The sequence below is a fragment of the Silene latifolia genome, chromosome Y (genome assembly GCF_048544455.1).
Source record: "Silene latifolia isolate original U9 population chromosome Y, ASM4854445v1, whole genome shotgun sequence".
Classification (NCBI taxonomy): domain Eukaryota; kingdom Viridiplantae; phylum Streptophyta; class Magnoliopsida; order Caryophyllales; family Caryophyllaceae; genus Silene; species Silene latifolia.
Genome location: NC_133538.1, coordinates 175914962 through 175936931, shown reverse-complemented (window position 1 = coordinate 175936931; position 21970 = coordinate 175914962). Strand labels below are relative to the sequence as shown.

General features: G+C 39.2%; 1 protein-coding gene across 1 annotated transcript; it reads left to right on the top strand.

Moving 5' to 3' along the window:
• The first annotated feature begins 18610 nt into the window (after window positions 1–18610).
• LOC141629483 (uncharacterized) lies at window positions 18611–19662 on the top strand. The gene is made up of 2 exons (XM_074442474.1): window positions 18611–19228; window positions 19324–19662. Exons 1-2 carry the CDS (start codon window positions 18611–18613, stop codon window positions 19660–19662), a joined length of 957 nt encoding a protein of 318 aa, XP_074298575.1.
• Window positions 19663–21970: the final 2308 nt, after the last annotated feature.

The following is a 21970-nucleotide window of genomic DNA, read 5'->3' as shown; positions in this document are numbered from 1 at the left end:
AATGACAACTAAGTGACCAACAGAAAGATGCATCCATCAAGTCACTTGAAACTCAAGTTGCCCAGTTAGCCGTGAACCAATCTACGAGGAAGCAGGGTCATTTACTGTCACAAGCTGATAAGAATCCACATAAGACGGTAAATTTAATTAATTTGAGGAGTGGTCGTTCATATGAGGGACTGGAATTGTTGAAATCAGACCCAAGGAAGGTAATTACTGCTGATGAACAGTGTTCTATTGAAGAAAAAGAGCTGACGACAAAGAAAGTACTCGATCGACTAATTTCTGGGGGTCGATCGAGTAAAAATGCTGAAGAAAGGACTCGATTGAGTGGAATTTCTGCTCGATCGAGTGAACAGGAAAAAGAAGAGCTCAATCGAGTAAATAAAACTGCTCGATCGAATGATTTTGTTGAAGATTCTACTCGATCGAGTGATATTTTTGCTCGATCGAGTGCTGCTGACAAAGAAGACCTTGATCGAGAGCCTGCTAGTGCTCGATCGAGTGAAACATCAACTGAAAGACCTCGTTCGAGAGGAAAGAAGTCTCGATCGAAGGATTTAGAGCTTGATCCGGCTGATAAATTAGAAGAGAGGAACAAGGGGCTCGAGATACCCATCACGGTGCCTTTCCCGAGGCGTTTGCAGAGTACTAAGGCTAATCAACAATTTGGCAAATTTGCTGAACTCCTGAAAAGCTTCCAAGTTACGGTTCCGTTCACCGAATTGCTGACACATGTACCCTCTCACCTTAAATTTATGAAATAAATTTTATCACGTAAGAGGCACATTAATGATCATGAGACGGTAGCTTTGACCGAGGTAGGGATGACCCTAGTTCAGAATAAGTTATGTCCCAAACAGTCAGACCCGGGTAGTTTTTCGATTCCGTGTCACATTGGTACCCACTTAATTGATAACGCGTTATGCGATCTTGGCGCTAGCGTGAGTGTCCTACCGCTGTCTCTGGCTAAGAGACTTGGTTTGACCAAGTTTGATTGCACAAATATGACGGCCACTAGGTGTCATAGAAGACATACCTGTTAAGATCGGGAGGTTCTTTATTCCCGTTGACTTCGTTGTACTTGACATCCCCGAAGATACCCATACCCCTATTATATTAGGGAGACCATTATTATTCACTGCTCGTGCAGTGATAGACGTCGGGGGCAAGACATTGACTTTTCAGGTTTGGGACGAGGAATTGATATTTCCTCAGTCTAAGTCCCGAAGGGCTCCCATGTAGCATGAAACTCCAATTGTCAATTCAAGGTTATCAAGAATGTCATCATGAAGATCAAAGATGAAGATAGTCATTAGTGCTAATGTCATGTGTTGTAAGGTGATCGTTTAACACGAATTTACGTTTAGGTGCAAAAACAACAGTTGAGTCAACAGTTAATTAAGGCTCGTCTTTGAAAGAAATATTTCGAAAATATTTGAATCTTTGTTAAAGTGCTTTTAACTTTCACAAATGTTTTCTGGAAATACTTTGAAGTCTTTTAAAGAATATAGAGCTTTCAATGACTTGCTAAAGAGTTTGCTTGCACAATAAGACACTTACTATAAATGGGTTGCTTGCTTTTACATTTATGGAAATGTTTATGGTTCCCATAAACACAACCATTTATGCTTTTTTCTTGTTGAAAAACCCAGCCTATTTTTGTATGTGTGCACAGCCTGGTTTCTTGCAATCTTAGGCACCGATTTCTTGAGGAAGAATACTCGGTTTCTTGGAGAGCATTTCGGTTGGTCTTGCATGTTGCCCAAGCAAACTACTTACATTATTTTAATCACTTGTGCTTATGAGTGTAAGATATTTTAATGTAAAGTATACTACTTGAACATTATAAATAGCTTGCTTAATTAATTTTTACAAGTGTGCAACAAACAAGTTTTAAACTGAAAAAGACTTAAGCTTTCAATCGAGTAAATTAACTTTGCAAAACCGTTTATCATTTTCAAATATTTGAATCTTTTGCAAGGTTGTTTATTTATCTTTTGAGTCTTTTACTTGAGTTTGTTGTTGCACCTAGTTGTTTTAGTCGTGTTCAAGGATCCCGTGTTTTGTACTTAAACTTTATCTCCTCCGTTCAATTGAGTGAACAACATTGAGATAAGTTGTCTTGTAACAAACGGGTAGAACCAAAAGTCTTAGGATAGAGTTATCCTTAAGCATGAAGTCTTCGAAGCGGAGTAGCTTTTGAGCATGAAGTCTTTCGGTGGAGTAGCCCAAAACAAGAGTCTTATTGCGGAGTAGCTTTAAGCAAGGAGTCTTTCGGCGGAGTAGCCCAAAGCAAAAGTCTTGGAAGCGGAGTAGCTTTTAAGCATTAGCAACCGGAGTAGGTTGGGGAGTTGTTTTATTATTCGGGGTGGTCTTAGTTTGTATGAGTTTACTTCTGAGACGTTTAATAAAATAGCGCTGGACGTAGGTCGCGGAGTAGTGACCGAACCAGTTTTAAAAACATCGTTAGTCGTGTCTATTTCATTTTATTTCCGCTGCACACTCTACTCGCGTTTTTATCTACAGAATAACCTGTTGAGTACACTGTAACTTCTGCTTGCTGAATCGTTGTTGAATACTTCTAACTCTATAGTTCTAAGTATCGACTTCTCCTTTCATCTAAGCATTGTTTAAAGTGTTTGAGAGTTTTTAAAGAAGCTTTCATTAAGCTTAAATTTTAAATAGACACCTAATTCACCCCCTCCCTCTCTTAGGTGCCCTCGTCCTCGACTCTTCAATTGGTATCAGAGCCTTGTGTTCTTGATAACTGGTTAACTACCAGTGAGTTGATCCTATAGTCATGGACGGGAAACATACTAAGTACCCTATGGGAAAAGTGACTCTGATGGGAAAAGTGTCGTGAAAAGCGAGGAAAGTTATGTTGAGGCTTACTATCGTAAAGTCGAGAAAAATTCTAAAGCCATGTCCATTCTTCAATATGGCATCGGTGAACAAGATATCAATCGCATCTCCGGATGTACCTAGGCTAAAGAGATTTGGGACACGTTAAACCTTGCTTATGAAGGAACGTCCCAAGTCAAGAAGCATCGTATTGATCTTCTCAGGCAACAATATGAGATGTTCAATATGATGAAAGATGAGTCAATCAATTGTCTTTCTTCTCGCTTTTCTAGTATTGTTAATGAATTTAAAGGTCTAGGTAGAGAGTTTGAATCCGAGGATATAGTCCGAAAGATCCTTCGTAGCCTAAGTGATAAATGGCAACCGAAGGTGACGGCTATTGAGGAGGCTAAAGATCTGTCCAAATTGTCCCTCAATGAGCTAATGGGTTCACTCATGGCACACGAGTTAAGTCTCGCAAAGCGCTCGGGTGAAAGTTCCAAAGCTAGAGGTTTCGCTCTCAAATCAACCTCAAGTGATGAGGAAGATGATGGAGATGACGAGCAAGCCATGTACTCACGTAACATGGCGGATATGATCAATAGTCACAATCCTAAGAAGTTCAACAATACTAACAAAAAACGTTTTCAAAAGAAGAGATCTTATTCCACGGTGGCTTGTTTCAAATGTGGTGAGAAAGGTCACCTTATCAAAGATTGCCCCAAGTGGAATGAGTTCAAATCTAGAGAAAAACGAGATTTTGCAAAGAAAGATTTTAAGCATAAAGTCATGTCTGCAATATGGGGTGTATCTGATTCTGATGAGGATGAAGTCCTTGAGGAATAATTAGATGCCAAAGTTTGTATGACAACTCGTCTTGATCTTGACGGACCCAAGTCTTCAAAGAAAGAATCCGCACTCTGTCTTATGGCGCACTCCGACGACTCTAGCGATGACTCCGACACCGAGGTAATGAATCTCAAGAACAAGGTGAGAACTCTTTCTAAAGAAAAGCTTTGTTTGATGTTCGATGATGTACTTAACAAGAGTCTTGCTAAAAACGATAAACTCTATGACTTGCAAACTCAAATTGAGGAAATTGCTGAAGAAAATGTAGGTCTTAGAGAGTGTCTAGACGAGATAAAAGAAAGTAACATCATTCCATCACTCAGAAAAGAAATTAATAAATTGAGGAAAGAAAACCTTGTTCTCACGAATATTGCTAGCTCGTCAAAATCAACAGTTGCCTCAACTGTTGTTTCTGATGTTGAAAAACAAAACGAGTCTTTAATTATTCAAGTTGATATTTTGATTAAAGAACGAGACTCACTGCTAGCTGACCTTACCTCGTGTCGACATGATAATAAGCAACTTGAAGAAATTGCAATGTTGCTTAGTGATAAATGTAGTCATGCTAAATCCGCTTTCGATAAAGTAGGCAAACTAAATCTTGACCATCTTGCTAAAATTGAAACATTGACCAAAGAGTTGCATGATGCTAAAGAGTTTTACAGGAAATGGGAAGGTAGCCAAAACATTTTAGGCTCCCTCATAAATCAGTCCCAAAAATCTGAAGAGAAAGCTGGACTTGGTTTCCAGAGTGATTCGATGAATCAGTAACTTCGTAAAACCGGGAACCAGCAAGACTGATTTTCAAGGAGAAAATATGCAGGCCTTCCTGAGTATATTGTTTGCAACTTTTGTGGTAAGACTGGTCATGACTTTAATGGTTGTCCTAATCGACTAAACGACTTAAATAAGAACATCAAGGTTGCTAAAAAGGAGTGGGTTCGCAAAGATTTGATTAACAATGCAACTCACAAAGAGGGATCCAAATTCGTTTGGATTCCTAAACTAACCTCTTGATTTCTTATAGGCATTAGTGAGAGGCAGCAACAATTGGTACTTGGACAGTGGATGTTCACGTCATATGACGGGAAGTAGAAACCAATTTCTCTCACTAGAAGCCTACAATGGTGGCACCGTGACGTTTGGTGACAATAAGAAAGGTGAAATTATTGCAATCGGGAAGGTTGGTAAGTCATCGTCACAATGTGTCGACAAAGTGTTGCTTGTCAAAGGTTTGAAGCATAATCTCCTTAGCATATCTCAAATGTGTGATAATGGTAATATTGTTGAATTTTGTGCTAGTGAATGTCGTGTCTTAGATGGTAATACAAGGGAAGTTGTTCTTGAAGGAAAACGTGTTAAAGATGTTTACTTAACTAATCTTTTTGCATTGTCTAGTCGTACCATGTCTTGTATGAGTGCTTTGAAAAAGAACGACCAATGGCTTTGGCATAAGAGATTAGGTCACGTAAATGCTAGAACATTGAACACCCTTAAGCGACTTGACTTAGTCGATGGCATTCCTAATATGAAATTTGACTTTAATAGTTTGTGTGATGATTGTGCTAAGGGGAAGCAAGTAAGAAGCTCCTTTTAATCCAAAAAGTTCGTTAGTACATCTAAACCTCTTGAGTTACTTCATATTGATTTATGTGGTCCTATGCGTGTTAGAAGTAAAGCAGGTAGTCGTTTCTTATGTGTGATTGTTGACGATTTCTCACGATTCGTTTGGCTTCTCTATTTGAGTTCTAAAGATGAAGTATTTGATGAATTTTTAATTTGGTTGAAAAAGGTCCAAAACAAGTTTGATAAAAAACTCATATCTTTGAGATCCGACCATGGAACCGAATTTGAAAATTCCTCATTTATTACTTATTGTGATGAGCACGGTATTAGCCATAACTTTTCCGCACGTGCTACACCTCAACAAAACGGGGTTGTAGAGCGTATGAACCGTACACTTGAAAACATGGCTAGGACTATGCTCATTAGTAGTAAGTTGCCAAAGAATTTTTGGGCCGAAGCCGTCAACACATCATGTCACATTTATAACCGTGTTATGATTCGAAAAATGCTTAACAAAACACCCTACGAGTTGCTTAAAGGAAGAAAGCCTAATTTATCCTATTTGAAATGTTTTGGAAGCAAATGTTTTGTTCACAACAATGGAAAGGATAATTTGGGTAAATTTGATGCTCGTAGTGATGAGGCCGTATTTGTCGGTTATTCGGATCGTAGCAAGGCTTATAAAGTGTATAATAAACGAATCATGAAAATGGAAGAAAGTGTGCATGTCATTTTTTATGAGTCTAGTCTTTTTCATTCTAATAGACAGGAAGAGGATGAAGAAGATGATGAGGACTATGAGCTTGGAATGATTCGACATGACATGGATGATGTACACGAGGAGAACGAACAAGAGGAGCAGAATCAACAGTCGGATCAACTGTTGACTGAAGGAACTGGCCAAGAGACAGGGGGAACAGAACCACTTCAACCACAAAATGAGGCTACGACATCCAGGGGGAATGAGGGTACACTTGAACAAAATGAAAAAACAGAAACAAACCATCAAACACAAAATGAACCAGAACCAACAGTTGAGCGAACTGTTGAGTCAGAACCCCAAGAAGCCTCACCATCCTTAATCGTACCAAAGAAGTGGAAACACCAAAAATCTCACGCCCTTTCTAACTTGACCAATGACTTGAATTCGGGAAGGAAAACAAGATCATCCCTCAATGATTTCTTTGCATCTCATGCGTTCCTCTCACAAATTGAACCAACGAACATCACCATGGCACTTGAAGATCCGAGTTGGGTGATGGAAATGCAAGAGGAACTTAATCAATTCAAAAGGAATGAGGTATGGCATCTTATCCCTAGACTTACTGGTTGTACCGTGATTGGTACCAAATGGGTCTTTCGCAATAAGCTAGATGATTCGGGCAATATCGTAAGGAATAAAGCTAGACTAGTGGTGCAAGGATTTAAACAACAAGAAGGCATTGATTATAATGAAACCTTCGCACCAGTAGCTAGACTTGAAGCCATACGTATGCTCATAGCTTTTACTGCTCACAAAGGCATCAAACTATTTCAAATGGATGTCAAAACGGCTTTTCTAAATGGTTATTTAGAAGAAGAGGTCTTTGTGGAGCAACCATCGAGTTTTATGAACAATGAATTTCCAAACCATGTTTTTAAATTGGACAAGGCGCTTTATGGTTTAAAACAGGCTCCAAGAGCTTGGTATGATCGCTTATCAAAATTTCTTTTGGAAAATGGTTTTGTGCGTGGATCGGTTGATAAGACATTGTTCATAATGTCACAGTGTGGTGAACTGTTGATTGTACAGATTTATGTCGATGACATAATATTTGGTGCAACGAATGAACTCCTTTACTTGTACTTTTCGGAACTAATGAAATCCGAGTTTGAGATGAGTATGATGGGAGAACTAGGTTTCTTCCTTGGGCTTCAAATCAAGCAAACTCAAGATGGTGTGATGATTCATCAATAAAAGTACATAAAGGAGATGCTATGTAAGTTCGGTATGACTAATTCTAAACCTTTCTCTACACCTATGGTTTCGTCCACAAAGCTTGACAAAGATGAGAATGGTAAGAAAGTTGATGAAACGATGTATCGAGGTATGATCGGTTCATTACTTTATTTGACCGCTAGTCGACCGGATATTTTATATAGTGTATGTCTATGTGCTCGTTTCCAAGCTAGTCCTAGAGAATCGCATTTCATTGCCGTAAAACGTATTCTTAGGTATTTAGTTGGAACGTCTAATTTGTATCTTTGGTATCCCTCACATTGTCCTTTTGAGCTTTTAGGATACTCGGATGCAGATTATGCCAGAAGCGTTGTTGATCGAAAGAGTACATCCGGGATGACTACTTTCTTAGGTCCGTGTTTGATCTCATGGGCGTCAAAGAAACAAAACACCATTGCTCTTTCCACCGCTGAAAGCGAGTACGTAAGTGCCGCATTGTGTTGCGCGCAAGTTCTTTGGGTTCGACAACAACTAAGGGACTATGGTATTATTTTTGATTCAACTCCTATCTTTTGTGATAATACTAGTGCCATTAACATTTCAAAGAACCCTATACAACACTCAAGCACTAAGCATATTGACATAAGACATCATTTTTTACGTGATCATGTGGAAAAAGGTCAAATTCGTCTTAAATTTTGTAGAACGGAAGATCAAATAGCCGACATTTTTACAAAACCGCTTGAAAGAGAACAATTCGTAAAACTTCGGTTGGAAATTGGTTTGTTGGATTCCGCGTAAAATTTTATGACGACTTGCCCTCGATGATTGACTAGAGTAGATGTTACATTTGTTCTTATAAGTGATTATGTGTTAGTATTACTCAATGAATTAGATGATTAATTTGCATGTAAATCCAATGGGTAAAGATATTGTTCACATGGAGCCACTCAACCATTATCTAACCATCAAATCTCCTTTCCCCATTACCCATGTCCTAGCTGCCTAAACCCCACCTAAACCGGCTACACTCACCTTCCTCTCAACCAATCAAATAAAAAAGCCGAAAACACTATTCACCTCATTTACTACATGTACAATTTTCAACTCTTAAATCATGACCTCCTTACTCACTTTCAAAATATTCAAAAAACTACACCTTCCCCAAATATTCTCCAAAACCGTCAAAAGCATACCTCTCCCAACTGTCACTTTTACCTTCACTATAAGAATCATGCCTCCAAAATCAACTAAGAAAACCTTGAAGGAAATCCGAGACTCCTATAAGCCGAAAATACCATCGGTTGAATCACAAATCGAAAGTCTTGGATCAAAAACTGCCCAAAATCAAAAACCACCAAAGAAACCTAGAGTTTTTGTGCCAAACGCCCCAATGACAAGGAAGAAATCAGTTGCTAATCGTCCTAAAACAGCTGCCGAGGCTAGGAGATTCTCAAGTCGGGTGTTCAATCAAAAATTCGATTTGAATATGCCGCATGCCATCGAAACCGAGGGTGAAGAAGGAAGCACACGGGTTGTTGGTGAGGTTGATGATGATGGAAATCCAATCATTCAAGAAGTTGAGGGAGTTGATGTTGGTGTTGGTAAGGAAAGTGAAAAAGATGAGGAGATTGTTGATGAGAATGCCGAGAAGGAAGGAGAGAAAAACAGTGAGGAAAAGAAAAATGAAAGTGAAGAGGAGAATGAGGAAAACATTGAAAAAGAAAAATCAATTAAAAAAAAATGAGGAAAAAGAAAAGAGTGTTGAGAATGTTGTTGAGGAATCCGGTGAGAAAAGTAATGGGAAATCGAAATCAAAATCAAAATCGAAATCGAAGGGAAGTGTTGGTGATGATGAGATGTTGAAGGATATGGTTGGAAACAAAAGGCGAAAAAGGAAAGGCAAAACCGTGAGTGAGGCAACGGTTGTGGAAACGGAACTTGACACGGAGAAATTGAATGCCGTCTTCAATGATGACGAGTTATTCAAGGAGAAAACCGTTCCCAAACCGAAAGGCAAAGCAAGGAGAATGTCCACTCGGGTTATCTCAAGGAAAAGGAAAGTGGAGGATATGGCAATGGAAGTCGATGAATCGAATAGTGCTATGATTGCTATTGAGCAACCTCTTGATGAGAACAAGTCCAAGGCACTCGAGATTCTTCATGGGTATCGCTTTCCAAAGGATATCTTTGATTGTTGCAAACATGTCATCCAAGGGAACTTTAAATCGGGCCGTCGCTATGAACTCGAATGGTATGATTCGTCCCCCGCTTTTAAATTCTTTAAAGATGCAATTCATGCACAAAAGTGGGAGAGTCTTCTTAATCTCTATAACCGAGTTTATTTAGCGGAGATTGTTCAATTTTATACTACGGTCAAAGTCGATGTCCAATCGGGTAGTCTTACTGCCGTTATCAATAACAAACCCTTGTGTCTCAATGTTGAAATTGTTGGGAAATTACTCGGTATTCCTACAACCGGGTTGTCCTCATTTCCTAAGGGTGGTTGGCCGACTATTGATGGTATAAGTTCCTTGACCGTCACAAAGTTTCTAAGTCCCAAAGCTACGTCCCCTATCACACTCAAACCGAGAGAAATCAAAATAAACCATCGGTTCTTTTTCAATTTCATTTATAGAACCTTGATTCCATGTAATGAGAGCCGTGGTGTGTGTGGTGTGATAGACATGTGGTTGATTTATTATCTTGCTAAACACCTTCAAATTAACCTACCCGCTTTGATGTTCTTTCACATTGATCATCTTGCTAAGATTGTTGAAAAGCGTAAGGTTGATAGTTCCACCGTGTTAGCATATGGGATGTGGTTATCGGTCATTTTCGAGAAATTGGATATTGTGGACTCGACTAGTTTTGGTGTGGATCACATGTGTGACACTATGACCTCGGGAGTTCTATCACAAATGTACTTGAAAATTGATGGTGATAAACTTGCTCGTATTTGGTCGGGTATGAAGGCTACGGATGTCTCCTCCTCCTCTATGCAATCGTCTTCTATGACACGTCTCACTAAGGAAGTTAAAGCCTTGTTGGATCTCCAACATGCTCAAATGAGTGAGATTGCGGGTCTTCGTTTGGAAGTGTCGGGTTTGCGTAAGGAACTCAAGGAGGTTAAGGGTCAAAATGAAGAGCTCTTAGAGATGGTTCACGGGTTGGTTGGAGAAGATGAAACCAAAGAAACCGATGATTGATCTCTTGCTCTATGCCGTGCCTAGCCTATGCCTAATGCCGTACCAAGCCTTTTGCCATAACCATGCCATTGCCTAATCAAAACAAAAGCCTTTCTAATCCCTTTTTACCTTGGCTTTGTGTTTGTGATTTCTTTTACTAATATTGGTTATGTTGTTAGTTGTTGAACAATTTGTTTTGTATAACTCTAATCCTTATTTAGACTTGTGTTCTTCCTACTTGATGATGTCAAGAGGGGGAAGTTGTTTAAAATTGCAGGTGGTGATTCAATGACTCTTAGGCTTGCGTACACCGTAACTATGTTTACTTGGCGATTAAATGTTCTACCTAGGCTAACGAATAATTTGACTAATTTTCAATGACCATGTATTTATGCATCTTATTTTGATCATGTTTTGACTTGTTAACCTTGACCATGGATTAAGGGGGAATTGCACACTGAATTTTATTTGTCTTGCCATCATCAAAGGGGGAAATTGAAGAAACCCAATTTGATTAAGCTAGTGTTGATGATGCCTTAAGACAAATTAATCTCATTTGTTAATTGTGTGCCTCTTAAGTTTAACCATGTAGCATGAAGCTCCAATTGTCAATTCAAGGTTATCAAGAATGTCATCATGAAGATCAAAGATGAAGATAGTCATTAGTGCTAATGTCATGTGTTGTAAGGTGATCGTTTAACACGAATTTACGTTTAGGTGCAAAAACAACAGTTGAGTCAACAGTTAATTAAGGCTCGTCTTTGAAAGAAATATTTTGAAAATATTTGAATCTTCGTTAAAGTGCTTTTAACTTTCACAAATGTTTTCTGGAAATACTTTGAAGTCTTTTAAAGAATATAGAGCTTTCAATGACTTGCTAAGGAGTTTGCTTGCACAATAAGACACTTACTATAAATGGGTTGCTTGCTTTTACATTTATGGAAATGTTTATGGTTCCCATAAACACAACCATTTATGCTTGTTTCTTGTTGAAAAACCCAGCCTATTTTTGTATGTGTGCACAACCTGGTTTCTTGCAATCTTAGGCACCGATTTCTTGAGGAAGAATATTCGGTTTCTTGAAAAGCATTTCGGTTGGTCTTGCATGTTGCCCAAGCAAACTACTTACATTATTTTAATCACTTGTGCTTATGAGTGTAAGATATTTTAATGTAAAGTATACTACTTGAACATTATAAATAGCTTGCTTAATTAATTTTTACAAGTGTGCAACAAACGAGTTTTAAACTGAAAAAGACTTAAGCTTTCAATCGAGTAAATTAACTTTGCAAAACCGTTTATCATTTTCAAATCTTTGAATCTTTTGCAAGGTTGTTTATTTATCTTTTGAGTCTTTTACTTGAGTTTGTTGTTGCACCTAGTTGTTTTAGTCGTGTTCAAGGATCCCGTGTTTTGTACTTAAACTTTATCTCCTCCGTTCAATTGAGTGAACAACATTGAGATAAGTTGTCTTGTAACAAACGGGTAGAACCAAAAGTCTTAGGATAGAGTTATCCTTAAGCATGAAGTCTTCGAAGCGGAGTAGCTTTTGAGCATGAAGTCTTTCGCTGGATTAGCCCAAAGCAAGAGTCTTATTGCGGAGTAGCTTTAAGCAAGGAGTCTTTCGGCGGAGTAGCCCAAAGCAAAAGTCTTGGAAGCGGAGTAGCTTTTAAGCATTAGCAACCGGAGTAGGTTGGGGAGTTGTTTTATTATTCGGGGTGGTCTTAGTTTGTATGAATTTACTTCTGAGACGTTTAATAAAATAGCGCTGGACGTAGGTCGCGGAGTAGTGACCGAACCAGTTTTAAAAACATCGTTAGTCGTGTCTATTTCATTTTATTTCCGCTGCACACTCTACTCACGTTTTTATCTACAGAATCAACTGTTGAGTACACTGTAACTTCTGCTTGCTGAATCGTTGTTGAATACTTATAACTCTATAGTTCTAAGTATCGACTTCTCCTTTCATCTAAGCATTGTTTAAAGTGTTTAAGAGTTTTAAAAGAAGCTTTCATTAATCTTAAATTTTAAATAGACACCTAATTCACCCCCTCCCCCTCTTAGGTGCCCTCGTCCTCGACTCTTCATTTTGTATTTGGTATTTTGGGATATTTTTGCGAGTGTTTTTATGCAGGTTTGGGGAGTTATACGCAAATTCAAAGGCTTACACGAGGAAAAGAACTCGATCGAGTACATTTTGTACTTGATCGAGTGAATTTTGTTCGATCGAATGATTCCATACTGCTCGATCGACAAAAGTAGAAGAGGGGAGTACTTGATCGAGTAAATTTTTACTCGATCGAGTAGATGAATACAAGAAGCTCTCGATCGAGTAGTTTTAAACCACTCGATCGAGTGATTTTGCAAAGGATATGCAGGGAGTCTCTTTAACTTCCTTCTTTTTCTTATTACTTCTTATCCCCTTTCATTATTTCGTCCCTTCTCCTTATTTGCGATCAAAAAAACCCCCAAAATCCTCCATTTTCTTGTCCATTTACCAAATCCACCACCTACATTTTATTCCTTGCTAATTAATCGTCCATTGCCCTCTATTTTCCCCTTGATTCTTGTTGTTTTATGCGGTCAATTAGAGGAATTAGGGTTCGCGATTTTTCGATCAAAAATCGCCATTCTTGCTTGTTTTTTCGATTAATTGCTCAATTTTTAGGTTCCTCATCATCAAGTAAGTAATTCCTATACTTCTTTGCATTTTAATTTCATTAATTTTGCCTTTTATGAAGTGAATTAGGAATTAGGGTTTCGGAATTCATTTTGGGTCGAATTTTTTCGACTATAATCGTGTCTATGTGCCCAATTTGCCTTACTTGATGATTAATTCCCTTACCTCATTGATTTTCCCATGTTTACTTCGAATTTTATGGAAAATTTGCGATTAGGGTTCCTGTCAGTCGAAATTTTCGACTATGAATTGGGTTTTTCCTGCTGCCATATGCTTTATTGCTTCAATTGTTGCTTAATGTGCTGCATTCGTCATCTGCTACCTTTCCCCTATCGTTGTTTACTTGCTTCATTCGAATTATTGAGGAAATATTTGGGAATTAGGGCTGCCAGTCGAAAACTTCGACTGTTTAGGGAAAATTCTCTGTTGTTTTCACGCTGTTTTCTTATCAGTTTCCCCCTGCCTTATTTGACTAGGATGGATTCTATCTCCATGCCTTCTACGAGCTCCGCTGCCAGTCCGTACTTGTCTCTGTCTGAGACGGTAGTCCCTGCTGCTACTACCGTCTCTGCACCTACCAAAACCCCTATGTTCTTAGTTTCTGCTACTGGTACTGTTTTTACACCTGCTAGCACTGCTGCTAGCTCCGTTTCAGCCACAGCTGCTAGCCTTTCTTCCTCAGTGGCGGTCTCTGCTGCGTCCACTGCTGCAGCTTCACTTTCACCTGCAGCCGCAGCTATTTTAAGAGCGGCTCTAATTCCTCGTACCGTCAGTTGATGGTCTTCTACTTCAAGTTCTGGAGGCCACGGTCGTGGTCGTGCTACACTTGCTGCTGGCCGTGTTACGATTCGAGTGGACGACACCCTCGACTCCCACCCTGAATTCCCGCAGGTAATTTTTGTTAATGGTGTACATCGTACTAGATTTTATAACTTAGTTGATTGCGAGTTTCTCCCTATGCGTTTTCTTTGCCGTACGTCACTTGAGAGGCTCGGTTTCTATGAGCCTGTTTGTGAGCTTTTACGGGGCACGGGGATGGCCGGACTCATCACTATGAGTGGCCATACCTTTCGGGAGCCGAGTCTTGAGTTCTTCAGCTCCTTCACCTTCTCCTCCAAGGCACACGACGCTGCCCCCAATAGCCTTTCTGTGTCTTTCCCGTTGTTCAACCGGACTTTTTCGATGACATTGGAGAAGTTTGGTACTAGACTTGGACTTTCCTCTACGGGCGCCACTGTTGCCCCTAGGAAGGTCATTCGTCAGCTTTGGCGGACCTTGGCCCAGACCACCTTTCCCGAGCGAAAACTCGCTCAGATCCACCTTCCCCCTGCCCGTTACTTTCTTAGACTGATGGGGAGCACTATTTTTGGCCGAAGGGAGCCAAACAACAACGAGCTCTTCATCTTAGGTGGTTACCTGAACATCGACTGCGAGGGTCCCTTTACCCTCAACATCGCCTACTTGACCGCCCAGTACTTCAAGGCTCAGGGAGAGAAGATCACGGGCACTATCGTCAGTGGTGGCATAGCCACCATTCTTGCCCGCTCTCTCCTCCAGGCCTTGCCTCATGACCTACCGTACATCGAGGGAGATAGGTACCTGAGCCTAGCGTCTATGCACCCTCAGACCTGGCTGACTTTTGACTATCGGACTGGGAAGATAGACGGTTCCTTGTCCGTGGACCTACATTGCACCACTCTCCCCCAACTAGCCCCTTTGCCTACTGTTGCACGGGGCGCCCGACCACCACCTTTACCCGAGTACCACCTACCGATCCGCCCACCTACTACCTTACCCGCCACTAAGAAGTGGCGTAGACTTGAGACCGGAGAGGGATCCGCACCTTCCACGTGTGGCCAGACTTCTACGACTACACCTACCCCGATCCCTACTCCTACTCCTACTCCCGCACCCGCCGACCAGACCCAGACACAGACACAGTCGGTCCTACCGGCTAATTTCGTACCTCCACCACCCTTTGAGGCATCCTCGGTCATGGACCAAGGGCGCCGTGACGGTTTGTTGATTGAGATTGCAGAGAGACGGGATTGTATGGAGCGGGACATAGCTTTGACTTTGTTCCCTCTATACGAGTATCACATGAGGCGACACCGTCCGATCCCAGAGGGTTGGCCACACCCTTCCTTCTACCGGTTCCCAGCTGAGGGGTACCCGGAGTCTGCTAGTGAGGAAGAGGAGGACGACGAGGACCCAGCGGCGGCAGCGGAGAGAGCTCGAGCTGAGCAGAGGATGAGGAGAGAGCAGGAGGTGGATCCAGACTACACGGTGATGGTGGAGGACGTGCGTGACGAAGAGCCTGACGAGTAGCTACTGGTCTACTCACTTCCCCAATTTTCTGGCTGGTTTGGGGAAGTTCGTATTTAGTATGTCCCATCTCACTCTTTTATTTTGTCTCCTTTTTATTTTTGTTTTTATTTTTCTTTTATTGGTTGTATATTCCCGTTCCCCTGTATATATCTGCTGGTGTATGCTGGAGGACAACGAGGGCGTTGTCCGTTTTGGTTTGGGGAGGGTATTGCATCCTTTTGAGTCTGCATTTGCATTTGTTTTGCATTCACATTTATATTTTCAGCTTGCATTGTTTATTTATTTCATTTAAAATAAAAAAAAATCCAAAAAAAAATTTAGAAAAATTTCAAAAAACCAAAAATATTCACGTTTATTTTGCATATAGGTTGAGTCGGAACGGTTGATTTCCGTGATGATACTGCATTTTAACTTGTCATTTTACTTGAGCCCTGGACTTTTATTGACGGTTATTAGCTTTGTCATACGCGTAGTCTACGAGTTTTTGTTCAAATATAGCTGATTGTTTAGATTTGACCTGATAAATCGGCAAGCTACTTATAATTTCTGAGTTTTAGAGCCCATAACTGGTGACATTTATGACCAGTTCATTAGGAATTGAGAGTAGTACTCCTTGCATAGCATGTTCATCATTTTTGCACTTTTATGACATTCGATTTCTTGTCAAATGCACACATTCGGGTTTGTGGTCGGTGTCACATGCAGGGAGGTGCTTGCAGATTTTTCCCTTTTCTTATATTTTTCACCCAATCAGCTCCACTTAAGCCAAAACTTGCCTTTTTTGACCCATTAGCTACATCCCAAACTGAGCCTGCCTAGTCGAGCTAGTTTAGTATGTCTTTTGTGGTATGATTTTCCGTCTGCAGTTTGGCCCGTATTATTTTGTTTGGAGTTGGTGTAAATAAAGGAAGGAGTAAAGAAAAAAGAAAAGAATTGAAAAACAAAAGAGGAAAAACATGAATGAAGAAAAAAAAAGAAAAAAGTTGGAAAAAAAATATTTGATTTATATCAGTTGATTCATTTAGACGATATTAAAAAAAGGGAAGTTTGTGACCGTCTAACTCCTCCGTTATTATTCCATATTTTTGAGGAGATAGTGTACAGTACATGATTAGTGAGTTGTGTGCCAAATGAAGAGCACTTGTACTTTATTTTTCAGTCAGTTGAGATTCGAACGGTTTTATATGGTCCTGTTAGGAACTAGCATGACGCTTTTACCTCCACATTACCATAACTTGTTTTGCCTTTTCTCACCTGACCCTCACTATTCCCATATCATTTGTAAGCCCTCGGCTATGACGGACATTATTGGTTGGATTGTGTGCCTTAGTACTTGAATCGTCTTTCATTTTTGTTGCATACATGCTATGTAGGTCGCAGTTAGGTGAGTGACTGCTTCTCTTTCTCTCTTTTACATATAATATTCACCCTTTGCTTCATGAGAGAAGAGTGACCACGTGAGAGTCCGATTTTATTGGTCTTGCAAGGTCGATAGGTCAGCTATATTTCTGAACAACTTATAACTCGTTTACGTATTGACTGCATAGCTGTAGCTGTTAATTTTTCTTGCATTAAATTGGTTCAAGTAGCCAAGTTAAGTTAGCTCTGAGTTTTCGTTTCCGTTCCATTAGATGCATTTTAGTTTACTCGAGGACCAGTAAAGGTTTGGTTTGGGGAGATTTGATACGTGCATTTTGTATAGTCTTTTTAGCCTATTTTAGCACGTATTTCTATGTACTTTCGTACTGTTTATATTGCATTTTGCCCCGAATTGGCTACTTTGGTTCGTTTTGTCCGTTTTGTAGGAGGGAACGTAAAAGTAGTGGAATCGTACCATTTTCGTCCCTTTTTACATGCATTTTGAGGAGACGGGATTTTTCAGAGTGAGACCTTGCATTGGGATGCGTGAAGGAACGGTCTACGGAGCAGTCGGTCACGAGTTTGAGCTGTTTCGGAGGAAGAATACTCGATCGAGCTGTTTTATTGGTCGATCGAGTGGTTTCTATGGCTAGAAATGGTCGATCGAGTAGAATTTTACTCGATCAAAAAGTGCTGGAATTAGGAGTTACTCGATCGAGCAACAATTCTACTCGATCGAGTAGATTACTTGGAGAAATACTCGATCGAGCTGTTTCAGACTGCTCGATCGATTGGTTTTGTCTTTCATGAGGTTTAATTAGTCTGTGAACTTGTTTTTAGCTTATGGACTTAGTAATTTTTCTATTTAAACGCATAATAACTAGGTCATTAGCATTCAGTTTTTATCTTATCATTCATCTTTCACTGTAAACACTACGTTGCTTTCTCTCTTTCACTGTAACTTTTGCTTTCGGATTTTCTCGCTCGGATTTAGTTGTTATTTACGCGGATTCTTGCGATTGTAATCCCTTACTCTCTTTTATTCTTAATCTTTCATTTATTCATCTTAATTACTTGTTTTGCTCCTTTAATTTTCTGCCCTAATATCTTTTATGCAATTTAATTATTATTTAATCATGCTTAATGTTAGTTTATTATTTGTTATTAGTTTTGACAATATTAATAGCATGAGTAGCTAATCTGTTTCATGTTAGGATTAGGGGATCTACGGTAGAAATGCGACGATATAGTAAATAGGTTAGATGAGTTGTTTGTGAGACTTTGTCCCCATAGCAATATAACTGTATTTATCGACTTAGTTGAGTGCACGCTTCTGAGTCACCCTTTTAATCTGGTTAAATTTAATCATGGATCGGAAGATTGGACTAAATAGGCCTGCTATGAACAGTAGACTACCCTGACGAGGATGGAAGTTAAGTTACTGGGAATCTAGGGTAGAAAGTTTACCGGAAGGACCTTTCCATATCCGTCTCACAGTAATTTATCTAAGTTGTTTACAGTTGAGTCACTGGACTACCGTAGGGAACCGAAATCCTGACTTGTCCCCTCTCTATTGATAGTTTATTCTTATTTTCTGTCTTTATTGCTCTTTTCTTGCTTCTGTTCCTTTAAATCTTTTAGTTTAGAAAACCAATTACAAACCCTCCATTTGTGACCAAATAGACGGACTCTTACAGATATCTTGCCTCCCTGAGGAGATCGACCTGACTTCCCTAGCTATATAGTTAGTTTAGTTAGTTATTTTTGATAGGTATACAACAGCCCTGTCATAGTTTAGCAAGATTTGAAGGGATGCCCCTACTCGATACATCGTCAACGACACATAATGCGAACACGATGGTCATGGATGAGTTGTCTTATGACAAAGAATCGTTGCAGGCAAAATACGCGTCTCAACTATCTTCAATGAGTAATGAGAAGAGGTTTGTCTATAATGAAATTATGGAAGCTATTACGTCTAATCAAGGAGGGGTGTTTTTTGTGTATGGCTATGGGGGGACTGGTAAAACATTCATCTGGCAAACTTTATGTGCTGCCCTCAGAGGTAAGGGTGAAATTGTTTTGCCTGTTGCATCTAGTGGAATTGCAGCAACGTTGATACCTGGTGGTAGAATAGCGCACGCAAGACTTAGCATTCCAATCAATCTCACCGAGAACTCCACTTGCCCCAGAATTAAACCTGGTAGTGATTTAGCGGAATTGCTAATCAGAGCAAAGCTCATTATATGGGACGAAGCACCGATGACTCATAAACATTGTTTCGAGGCTGTTGATAGAAGTTTGAAAGACGTCATATGTGTTGTAGATGTGCGTAATGCAACACTACCATTTGGCGGGAAAGTCGTAGTTTTTGGTGGCGATTTTCGCCAAACATTACCGGTTGTTTCCAAAGGGAGTAGAGCTGAAGTTGTGCATGCTTCTCTTTGTTTGCCGTATTTGTGGAGTTCATGTAAGGTATGTTCAAAACTTGGTTTCCAAAAGGGTACTGAAACGCTATTCAATTAATTTATATTTTCTTTGATTGTCTTAAAATGTGTCTTAAATTTCAGGTGCTTACATTGACTAGAAATATGCGCTTACAAGCCGGAAGTGATGACTCTAATGTAGATGAGATAAGGAAATTCTCGGAGTGGATTCTGAAAATTGAAGATGGGTTGGCCGGGGATCCAAATGATGGTGATGGTGAGGTTGACATAGAGTTCCCCGACGATTTACTTATTCAGCACGTGAGTGATCTAATTGCCTCCTTAGTAGCTATCACTTATCCTGCTCTTCAAAACCAGTTATGGGACCCAAATTATCTTCAAGAAAGGGCAATTCTTGCACCCACTCACGAAATAGTTGAAGATGTAAATGATTATGTGTTATCTCTTATTCATGAGCAATAGAGAATTTACTTAAGCTCTGATGAGGTTAGTAGAGATGATACAACTATGGGTGAGCCTGACCTTTACTCCACAGAATTCTTGAACAGTATTAAATGTTCTGGCCTCCCTAACCATGAATTAAGATTGAAAGTCGGTGCTATGGTTATGCTCCTTCGAAATATTAATCAATCGCGTGGGTTGTGCAATGGTACCAGATTAATAGTGACAGATTTAGGGACACACGTAATTAGCTGTACAGTTTTGACTGGTAGTCATAAAGGCGATAGAGTGCACATTGCCCGCATTACACTTACACCTTCATATTCCAGTAAATTTCCAATTGGGTTCAGTAGAATACAATTTCCCATTGCTGTTTGTTTTGCCATGATAATAAACAAAAGTCAAGGCCAATCCTTATCTCAAGTGAGCATTTATCTTCCAAGACCGGTTTTCAGTCATGGACAACTTTATGTAGCGATCTTGAGGGTTACAAGCAAACAAGGCCTTAAACTATTAATCTGCGACAGTAACAAGCGTACATTTAAAATTACAACCAACGTAGTTTACGACGAAATTTTTGAGTATTTGTAAAGTTCAGATTACTTATACAGTTTTTGGATAATTTGCATCGTATGGTAGTGATAAGCAACTTACATGTACGTCAAATATTCAATTGTGGATTTTTTTAAATTGTCACGAGATTGCAATTTTAATCATGCTCATTTATATGCTTCCTTATCTAATTTTAGCGATTGTTACTACGTCCCGTGCATTTTTTGCACGGGTTTAACACTAGTTTCACACTAAATGTACGTCATCCTCTTCGCAATAATCTTTTGTATTGCTTTTAATTTGCACAGTCGTCAATGGAGTAGGTTGACCATGATTTTTGACATATTAATGGTCAAAATTATAAACGTTTGACCCCTGAGAATCAATGGGGAAGATGTTTATGAAGAGAAGGGATCGAGTATACATGATGAATTTTTAAATATAACTTATAATGGTATGTTCTACCAAGTGTGGTATGCCAGTTATGTTGTTGAGGAATATTAACTTCGTAAGAGGACTATCTAACGAGACTTATCTTATTATCAATTGCCATGGAAAATTCGTAGTAGAAGGGAAGATAATTATGGCTTTTAAAGTCGGCAAAAGCTACTGAACCTGAGCATAGGAATGGTTTCCTCGGATACAAAGATTCCTTTCGTTCTTAAGCAGACACAATATACATTGAGGTCATGCTACGCCAGACAATAAACAAGAGTCAGGGACAATCACTTAATTATGTTGGAATCTATGTGCTAAATCCAGTTTTTAGTAATGCTCAACTTTATGTTGAAGCGTCAAGAACAATATAATAATGTCATCCGAGGGATTAAGTTCTCATTGATAATAGAGACCAAATGTATCAAGGCCACATAACAAAGAAATTTTCACAAATTTACCAAATTAGGCAGTGTCGTATTATATATTTTGCATGAAACATTTGAGGATAAGTTGTATTAACTGTAAATAGTCAAAAACTATTTCGGTCAAAACTCGATAATGTGTGAGACTACAATAATGGTAACTCAATAATCTAACTATATCTGTGAAACTTATAAACTGATATAACTGATATAGTAAATACCAAATGTCAACATTTTCGTTGCGTTTTTGTCATGGGAAATGATAGATGATTACTCAATCCTCATCTAAACCACCCCACGAAATTTTTTTTACTCTCATTTTCAGCATTGTTTGCCTTTTTTGTTAAATTTAATATTTTTCTATTACCAGACCATGATAACGTAAACCAAAGCGTTGCCATAAAATACTAACTTGGTAACCTACCGATTTTAATGATGCCATAAACTACTAACTGATGTTGCCCCGAGTATTCTATGCAATAGAATCACATATTTTTGATTTTTGTTTCGAGACTAACAATTTTATTGGAATTTAGTTTGGATTTGATATTGCGAGAAGTTTATAAGGAGCAAATATTCTTAACTGTAGATAGTCAAGGTAAAATTATGTTGTAAGAGATCTAACATTTTCTCTGAACACACTAAATATATATAATTATGATGCTGGTTGTTTTACGTAACGTCATTCAGTTTTACGTAGTTGTTGTACGTTAAAATAATATGCTAGAGACTCACAAAGGCATGTCTCCATTATTAAGGGTTTATTTTTTGTTGAGCTGCACCATGTTTATGGAGATATCATTTTTTATTTAATTAAAAATTAGTTGTGTCTGTAACAACGCAAAAGCTAATTATACATACTATAACTAAGTCACTTGATGTTATACAATTAATTGGCAAAACTTTTATTGTAAAAG